Genomic DNA, 10,162 nt, shown 5'->3' with positions numbered 1-10,162 from the left:
CTTTTTAATTCACGGTTAAAAAAGTCTGTCGTCTGATGTTGTGAAGTTACTTATAATATTTCGAATTTTTCAAGATCGAGATTTTTCTCAGATGCTGAGCGTCTGAGCAAACCATTAAGCATGTGGTGTCAATGTCAGTTGGTCAATTGTCACGACAATGTCACTACTGTCAACAGTCAAAACTTGTAAACAAAACGGGTTTGTGAGGCAAATGTTGTGAATGTGCTTTTCGTGATCTATCAAGTAATCAAGTTGTAACATGAAATTGAAACAGAAACGTAATTATCGAAATCCAGCCAAATCATTTATAATAAATTCTGGAGATAGATGAAAATGGTCTCAATAGAAAGTAAGTAAGAGTATACTTTAAAGGGCAGGTAACATCCAAAAAATCATGATGGTAAAAACCGCCTCAGAAAATATTATGTGTAACTTAAATTAAATTGAGAGAACTTATAATTAACTTAATTCCAGATAGTAGTCGAGTAAATCCTGAATTCTCGGTAAGAATTGTAGTATGCGACCATTATTTGACTAAACCAACGCCAGGCATAGATGTGATTTATTCAGACTTCCGAGGATCAGATATTAAACAGGTAAGCACTTGCAAGCTTTAGACCTCTGTGGCCTGAGTACCATACTATGGTCCTAATTACTCTACTATATTACTTTCTATCTGTTTAAACTTAAGTTTAGAGTTCAGATTTCAAACCAAACAATCAACATTACTTTTTCTAGGTACCAGTTTTAAGGATATTTGGACCAACTCCAGATGGTCATAAAGCATGTCTCCACATACATGGAGTGTTTCCATACTTCTACATTCCTTGCCCAACACCAAACCCACAACCACAATTTTTATATCAGGTAGTAAGAAATACCGTAAATAAATACACAGCTGAATCTATTTACAATGTTTACTGTTATAACAATCTGACTTATTTGCAGATTGCAGCTAGTTTAGATAAAGCATTAAATATTGCATTGAAGCAAGCAACTTCTGTTAACCAACATGTATACAAAATATCATTAGTCAAAGGATTGTAAGTACTGAAAAAATATTAAATTATTAGAACATTACTAGCTGTTATCATGTTTAACTAATTATAATTAATTTACAGACCTTTCTATGGATATCATAACAAAGAACATCTTTATCTGAAAGTATTTTTGTACAGCCCCGGTTTGATCAAGCAAGCTGTTGAACTATGCAGCAATGGCGCCATTTTAGGCCAAGCATTCCAACCACATGAATCTCATTTAAATTTTACATTACAATTTTTCATAGATTTTAACTTATTTGGTATGAGCAATATAGACTTGCAATGTGTCAAGTTTCGCAAAGCAGGAGTATCACTAAATAGCAATGAAGGACAAAGTCCTAATGAATTTGGATTAAAACCTGAAAGTTCTTGCTACTATGAAGCAGACTGTGCTGCCTCTCATATTATTAACCGCCAGAGAATAGGCAAAGGAGATGGAATTGAAAATCCAGGCCTAGAAGAAGTATGGAACCAGGAATCTGAAAGGCGAAAGCAGTTAAATATATCTCTAGCTTCTAAATCATTATCCCAGGGCAGGATAAAAGCTGAGGAAACTGAATCACATTACAAGTTTGAACAATTGTTTTTGATCAAAATGTCCAATTTGATGAATAAACCTGTGATAACTGAAAATAATATGAAACCTTTAGAAATAGTGCAATATCCAGCTGAAAGTATGGAGGGTACACAGTTGTTTAATGCTGTGGATGTTAGTGTACATTTGCCAGATAGTACATTGGGAGCAAGTTTTAATCAAACATTGAGAGGACATTATAATGAAACTACAACTGAAGATATGGATGCTACACTTGTAGATGAAAGTTTGGCTCTGAACAGCAGTCCGTCATTGCATTACAGCCAAGTTTTTTGTGAGTATTATTTAAGAAATAATTGCTAATTACCCATTATTGAATACAAAATAACATGTTCATTTGATTATTATAGTAAATACTGAAGATTTGGATCTAGTTAACATGTTGCAAGATATGGATGAGAAAGTAGTGGAGGAGGACAGTGTGATGGGAACACCGGCAAATGCTGACCAATTTGAAGATAAGGAATTAGATGATGCTGAATATTCACAAATATTTGATGAAGAAACCATCATTCTTGATCCAGATGAGAGGTAAGTATCAGTCTTTATGCAACTATTGCTCCCGAAACTCTGGCACCCGACCTTCAACCTCTAATAACTCATGAAAGGCTCCCAAACCTGCAGTTAGCATTAGTCTTTTTATAAAGCAATGTTTATTTCAGTAAAGACGATGAAAGCTCAAGTTCTCCCTCATGGAATGATTCGTTTTGGGAAGGAGCTAATATTCCACAACTTGATGGAACATTCGACGACGAATGTAAGTTAACAGTGAATATAATTATTACATTTAGTTTTTTTTTTTTAATTCAGTATAAAACATTAATAAATTTTACTTGTGTAAGTAGATACAAAAAAGGTGAGGAAAAGAAAAATGCGACCATTTAAACTCGGATTATCAAGACCCAAAACCAAGAAGAAAGATGGTAGTGAGATGGACAGTAAATCAGAATGTAGCACAGACATAAGCCAAATGGACGAAATAAATGAATCAAGAGAAACTATTAAGGATATTTCAGATGCACATCTAAGAAGAGTTATTAAGGAAGAACCAGAAAGTTTTTCGGAAAAGTCTAGGATCTCTATTGTGGAAATGGTAAACATAATATCAAATAATCGTGTTAAAAAAGAACATCAAAATTCTCCTGTGACTGCAGCCAAGGTTTACGATTTAGAGAACAGATTTGATCCGAAACCAGGCCCTTCACATATTGTTAAATTCGATAAATCATTTGATCAAAGTTTGAATGATACTATAAGTGATTGCGAATCTCCTCTTGAAATTAATAAATTGGGTATAATGAGCTTTTATGATACATCTAAAATGTTTGATATGTCTGTAGACGATGATAATGAAGTTGCTAATGAATTTAAAGACGATGTTGAAGCTGAAAGTGACGAGCGAATAATCAAAGATGATACTTTAACCGACAAATATGATTCAGAAACACAATTGCATGCAGTTACGTCACCAAATAAAAAAGAAGAAGAGAAAGTAAGAAGTGATATGAATTCGTTCAAAAGCGAACACTTCGTAATAATAACGCCTAAAATTAAACCTCCCACTAAATGTTATATACAGTCAAGTTTACACCACTATAACATACCAAAAGTGAAAAACCCTGAACCATTCTACTCAGATCACAAGGATGTAGGCGACAAAGTGGAGATAGGCCAAATGATTTTAAAAGTCAATAGTAAACTATCGAGAGATCAGAAACCTTTCGATAAAGTGTTAGGCAGAACTAGTATAGAGGAATGGCGTCATTTGCTATTTCTGCAAACAAATGAAATGTCCCAAGAATCTTCGAAACCAGATGCTTTAAAAGTACTACTCGCTGGCAACAGACAATGTGTTTTGGAACCCGTGAAAAAACCGCCGACGACTAATGAAATCAAGCAATGGTTGGCTAGCAAAGAGACTGAGACAAAACAAGAAGAAAGTATTACGAATGCTGATGAAATCAGTAAAAATATCGATGAATTAGAAAACTCGCAAGCCTTAGGTTTAAATGAAATGGAAAACAGTATTAGTTTAGATGTAGATGAGAAAGTAAGTGTACTATTAAAGGAACCAATGTAAACAGTACAAACTCCAAAAGTGCTATCTTTATGACGTATTTTTTTCTTACAGAATAAAACAGATTTAAATAATAGTCTTCAAGTGACCATGCAGCCTGATGGTTCTTTCCTGTGTTTTGGCAGTCATGAAAATCGAACGGACATCAGCGAAGTCGCCAATCCCACAGTTGATGTAAGTGTTGACATTAAATAACATTTTAAACTCATTTGCATTATCGACAATTTTAATGTGTATTTTTTCTGTTAGGCCAATTTTCTTACAGTTATGTTGGTGGAAGTTCACACAGCAATTAGAGGCGACTTCAACCCCGACCCCGCAATTGATCCCATTGAAATATTATTCTTGACCGTAACAAACGACTGTCCACCAGGTCATCGATTACAGAGAAACCTCACAAAAATTATAGTAGTAGAGAAAGATACGCCAGTACGATATTTAGATAGATGTATCTTCAACGTCGATGTTACATACGTTGACACTGAAAATGACCTTCTAGAAAAAGTTATAGAGTTAGTGGGGACACACGATCCAGACATACTGTGCGGGTATGAGACAGAGTTGACTTCCTGGGGATACATACTAGAAAGAGCCCAAGTTTTAGGCTTGGAGATTGTTCAAGAAGTTTCCAGAATAACAGAGAAGTATCGCCAAAAACGTTGGAGGAGCGAAGAAAACGATTTCGAAGGTAGAATAATTGGGCGAATAATGTTGAACGTTTGGCGTCTATTCCGTCATGAGATGGCACTATCCAGCTATAGTTTTGAGAACTGCATGTATGAAGTGTTGAAGGAGAGAGTTCCTAAGTATAGCTATGCTCAGTTGGCTGCATGGTGGCGGGATGAGACCAGGATATTTCGATGGATCCCTGTCGAACACTATTTGACCAGGCTCTTTGGTACTGTGAGGATGCTGGATAAACTTGACATTATTAGTAAGTATTTTTCACTGACATCGGTAATAGATTCTTCCAGAAATTTCGTTTTAACTGAAGTTCATCTCTTTGTAGATCGAACATCAGAATTAGCCAGGTTATTCGGTCTGCAATGGTGGGAGGTACTTTCGCGAGGTTCTCAATTCCGCGTAGAGTCTCTGATGCTGAGAGCTGCGAGGCCTCTCAACTTGGTGGCCTTGTCTCCCACTGTGAAGCAAAGAGCTGCTATGAGGGCCCCAGAATGCCTTCCTCTTATTTTTGAACCAGGTGAGGATCCATATAAAATTTTTAACTGCTTATTAAGTTCGACAATAATCGCTTCAGTAATCCATAGTCGATAAATACTTTATAGAGCTGTTTTTCTGTTTCATAGAATCTCGTTTCTACACTGATCCTGTAATAGTTCTGGACTTCCAAAGTCTTTATCCATCGATGATGATCGCTTACAACTACTGTTTCTCAACCTGCATCGGACGGGTGCAAAATATCGATGGGTATGTAAATTTTAACATCTATACTGTTTACGTATGTAACGTAGTACATAGTACCTACTTAGGTGTATAAGTTATATACTTTTCGTCCAAACAACATTTAAAATTAATAGAACCTTCGTTTGTCTTCAGTGAAACAGCATATGAATTCGGAGCCTGGCGACTGAGAATACCAAAAGCTAAACTAGAAGCGTTAGTGAAAAAAGGTTTAGTTCACTGGTCGCCAGTAGGAGTGGGGTTCGTCAAGTCTTCTGTCAGACGGGGAGTCTTACCTGCTTTGTTGAGAAGAATCTTAGCCGCCAGGCAAGCTGTTAAGAAGAATATGAAAGTTCAGACTGATGAAGCCGTGAAGAAGGCTATGCATTCCAGGCAATTAGGTAATAAAATACCTATGGAAGTATCTATAAATAGGCGCTTCATACAGATTAGTATTTTCACAGAATTCTACTTCATGGGGTCTACTTCATGACCAAATATCACCTTCTATGTTTGCGTATTGTTTAGTGTTTTTGAGATTACACATTTTTTCCAAAAAATGATTTCAAGATTTCAGCTGTTCTTTTTCTTAGATGCGACGATATTTAATTTGATTTGATTTAAGCGGTGCCTTCATACACTTATTATATTGTAGGCCCCTTTTTGTGTATTCTCCTCATTTAATCATATCATTTTTCAGGTTTAAAACTAATAGCCAATGTAACATACGGTTACACGGCAGCTAACTTCAGCGGACGCATGCCTTGCGTGGAAGTGGGCGATAGCGTCGTGTCTAAAGGACGCGAGACGTTGGAGCGAGCCATCAAAATGGTGCGAGAGAGCAAGCAGTGGAACGCAAAGGTGGGTATATTGTGTTTTTGTTTTTATTTGTTTCATTTAGGCCTTTACAAGCACTTATGAACGTTAAAAATATAATCAAGTTTGATTATATTTGCCCATTCCAAAAGTATCTTTCTATTGAGAAGAACAGGCAAGAAACTCCACATTGTTAAGCGTTACTTTTACTTACTGTTGGATTATTGCCATACATATTGATCTTTTTACCATTTGAGCAAAAGTAGATCAACATACTTGCTGTTAGATTAATTGTTAGGTATGCAATCTCACACAAAAGACAGATCACAACTAACCTATGTATTTTCTCAGGCTCTCGAATATCTGTGTACCTAACACCTTTTAAATCAATTCAGTACTCTTGGCATGAAAGCCATGATGATGATGAAAGCAACTGACAGGCAGAGTTATATTTACATTTATACATTCTTAAAATATAAGTAAATATTCTATGTCCAGGTGATATACGGCGATACGGACTCCATGTTCGTGCTAGTACCAGGAGGCACGCGAGCCGAGGCTTTTGAGATCGGACAACAGATCGCCGACGCCGTCACCGCTGATAATCCCTCGCCTGTCGCACTTAAGCTTGAAAAGGTAAGTTGTTTTTCATATTTCATAGTTAAATGTTGAATACCTTGTTATTTCTTTATTAGTCCAAAATAAAGATACATATATGTGAAAATGATAACAAACTTTGTTCTGTCTTTCTTATATTGTTGAAATTATAATTCATACTAATTGTGGGCTGTCGATGCTGTTTGTTGTGTCAATATTTAAGTAAACTATAATCGTTGGTGTATAGCGGTAATCGAATCATTACATTTCTGGAATCAGGTATCCCAGGAAATATTCTCCTTCTTAATTGGAGCTGATAGGTATATAATAGCTATGATAATATTTATGTGTTCATCATAATACTCATATTACATCTGTCCAATTAATTATACTAATAATACCTATGACAGGTTTACCAGCCCTGTATCCTACAAACTAAGAAGCGCTACGTAGGCTACATGTACGAGAGCGCGGACCAACAGAAGCCCGTGTATGAAGCGAAAGGCATTGAAACTGTTAGGAGGGATGGCTGTCCGGCTGGGGTTAAAGTAAGTTTTCTCTTTGCTGATAGACTTATATTGGAAAAGTCCTGTAAAAACTAATGAATTCTACTTCAATACTAAGTAACTAATGGGTGATAATGAAATTTTTTCTGAAAAAGAAGACATCCGAATTAAGAATTTCCTCCTTTTTGGGAAGTCGGTTGTAAAAAATAAAATGCCAATATTTTCCTTCCAAACTTCTGACATTTTGAGGCCTAAGTTGTTCGTTTTTTAATTCACGATAGGTATTTCCTTCCTATTCTAATTAAGTAACTATCTACTATAGATAGTTCAACTCAGATTTGCGCGCGGCCCTATGTGTGCGTCGGCTTGTAAATATACAACTTTCATTCGTGTGACAGTGACGTCGTCCGAGGATGACGTGTTCTTATCGCTTTTTGTTATGGGTACAGTCGTTTACGAAAATGTCTAGTTCTTCACGGAGAAAATGTTTTAAGGAGTCAGGTAGCGTTTCAAAAAAATGAAACAACATTCAAAGCTTTTTATTATTACATTTTACAGTTTATCATTATTTTCTCATACGGCTTTTCAAATTGACATTGACAGTATCTAAGAAATAAATGAAGTGAAATATCTAAGATGAATTAAATACTCCTTACATATTTTCTAGCTCGGGGTACGCGGACAATAAATAAATGTGTGGACTAAGAATGTAAAAAGACCTATAATTTAGTATAATAATGGAAACAAAATGTGTGGGGAATTTAAAAAAATTATATTGCTTCGCATAATGTCGACCAAAATAAGACGGAAATAATGAAACTCATAAATGAACGTTTAAGTCAAATTGATGAAGGGATGTTGGGTAATACTTGTCGACATGTACAAAAGAAAAAAGAAGAATACTATAGACATTTTGACATGGAGTCAGAATTTATAATTAACATTGGTGAAAGTAGCGAATCCGAAGATTCATCATTTGATTTTTCAAGTAGCGATACAGAATCATTATAAATAAATAAACTAAATTACGTAATAACTGTACTTTAAACAGCCGTATACAACCCCTAAATAACTGTATTTGTACCCGACTGTACCTCTTGTCACGCACACAAAGTCACTGTATATGTACAAGGGTTACCCACACAGGGCCGCGCGCACGACTGAGTTGAACTTACTATACAAATATATGATGTTACAGCTTCTTCAACGCGCTCTATGCGAGCTATTCGACACTGGCGACATGTCCCGCGTCAAACGCTCAGTGATGGCGACATTGTCGCGCCTAGCTGACGGCACTCTGCCACCGCAGGAGTTGTTCTTCACGCGCGAATACCACGGACCCGCGGGTTACCGACCTGGCGCGTCTGCTCCGCCTAACGAGATAGCCAAGTGAGTCCACATCAACAAGGGGAAGACTCGTCTTTAGTAATTAAACCCCAAGTATCGTGCCCAAGTTCACCAACTGTCAACATAAATGTCGATTACAGTCGGTTTCCTAACACAACTGTTTCCTATAAACTTAAATGCTCATTTTTTCAAATTAAACACTTTTTCTAAGGGAAAACTGACGTTTACATTTTCGATAAACTTGGGCTTTAGCATGGATGGCAACATTGCCATGAACAGTCCAAAATGACTTGCCAAGTGAAAATTCCTTTAAAACTAATTAAGTGAATTTACGTACGGAGCAATCGAGTAACTAATGTTTAAAACATAAACTATTCCACAGACGCATATCATCATACGACCGACGCGCCGCCCCTCGCCCCGGCTGGCGCGTAACATGGCAAGTGACAGCAGCCGCGCCCGCAACAGCGCTCGTGCGTCTCGCCCGCACGCCCGCAGAGCTATTGCGGGAGCCCGCATTGCAACCGCATACTACGTACTACGCGGCCAGGGTGTTGCTGCCACCACTACATCGCTGCCTCTCGTTGTTAGGCGTTGATGTGTTTAAATGGTAAGAAGGCTTTATAGGATGTGAATAAGTGATATATAATTTTGACCTGGTGAATCAGTTTGTGACTGTTTGTGTCCCAAAGTTATCTAGCTAAATTGTTTCAGTCGTCTTGCCGTTGAAGCATAAAAAATATTTTTCTTCACTCTTAACTTGCATTTAAATGTTTAGAAGGATGAGTAGAGGGGTGAAATTCCTTAAAAACCTTGAAATATATTCTACATATTTTCTTTTAGGTGGAATGAAGTAGGCTACACCCGAGAAATACAGCAACGCGAGAGCCACCGCTCGGGCGGCATCGCTCGCTACATGTGGCGAGAGCGCTGCGCCGTGTGCGGCAACAGGAGCGCCCGCGCCGCGCTCTGCGACGCGTGCGCCGCCGCCGATAGCGCGCAGCGCTCTGCCGCCACACTCGTCACCAGACTGGAAACTGCTAAAGAACATGTGCAGTACTGTGCTGCTGTGAGTTAACTTCTTTGTTACGAGCTAGGGTCCGTCTGGGCTGCCTTTACCTTCTCGAGGGCCCGTACAGCAGTGCATAGACAAAAATCATGGCATGACTGACTTTGTGTTTTGGTGGACTCTAATGAAATATGTAGCAAGAGAGGGAGCTGGTGTAATGATGATAATGATTAATGATTTTATCACAGTTCAACGTTCATAAACTCTTATCTTATCTATATTATATACTCGATTAATGTATTCTTCTCGTCTACAGATCTGCGCGTCATGCTGCGGGCACGGTCAGTCATCAGCGTGTGAGAACACCGAGTGTCCAGTTCTATGGCGACGGAACACTGCACATAACAAGCTCTCTCAAATTCGGGACGTTGTCGCCCACTTACCACCTGCATTTACTAGAGAAAGCTTGGACTTTTAAATATTTTAACTATGAGAAAAATAAAACCAGAGTAATTCATACTTCAACTATAGAGCTTATAAATGTTAGGCAGCTCCAGATATTTTGATAACATGACATTGAAATGGAATATAGCAAATTATGTAAAAATAAATATTTATTGAAATTATTTCGTGTTTCATTGTTATTTAACGGTTCTTTTTTCTGATATTGGGAAGCTCTTAAGTTTGGAAGTGTAAAACATGCGATAATTATTGAAGTCACACCTATTTTATGTGTGTGACAATACACAAATGATGAATTTTTATTTTGAG

The 10,162-nt window shown here is 37.4% G+C and overlaps 1 protein-coding gene across 2 annotated transcripts; it reads left to right on the top strand.

The window, feature by feature from the left end:
* The first annotated feature begins 188 nt into the window (after window positions 1-188).
* LOC110383921 (DNA polymerase zeta catalytic subunit) lies at window positions 189-9,960 on the top strand. Of its 2 annotated transcripts, XM_064037358.1 has the most exons (20): window positions 189-349; window positions 475-596; window positions 739-867; window positions 949-1,043; window positions 1,122-1,912; window positions 1,989-2,169; window positions 2,301-2,395; window positions 2,484-3,688; window positions 3,770-3,889; window positions 3,965-4,649; window positions 4,725-4,916; window positions 5,023-5,143; window positions 5,273-5,517; window positions 5,817-5,977; window positions 6,431-6,568; window positions 6,940-7,077; window positions 8,234-8,424; window positions 8,765-8,992; window positions 9,226-9,451; window positions 9,708-9,959. In XM_064037358.1, the coding sequence occupies exons 1-20, from the start codon at window positions 328-330 to the stop codon at window positions 9,867-9,869; spliced, it is 5,247 nt and encodes a 1,748-aa protein (XP_063893428.1). In that variant the 5' UTR covers window positions 189-327; the 3' UTR covers window positions 9,870-9,959. The 2 variants fall into 2 exon arrangements, with proteins under 2 accessions (XP_063893428.1, XP_063893427.1); XM_064037357.1 differs by having other exon boundaries at window positions 739-1,043; window positions 9,708-9,960.
* Window positions 9,961-10,162: the final 202 nt, after the last annotated feature.

The sequence above is a fragment of the Helicoverpa armigera genome, chromosome 12 (genome assembly GCF_030705265.1).
Source record: "Helicoverpa armigera isolate CAAS_96S chromosome 12, ASM3070526v1, whole genome shotgun sequence".
Taxonomy (NCBI): Eukaryota; Metazoa; Arthropoda; class Insecta; order Lepidoptera; family Noctuidae; genus Helicoverpa; species Helicoverpa armigera.
This window is presented reverse-complemented; position numbering and strand designations above follow the sequence as displayed.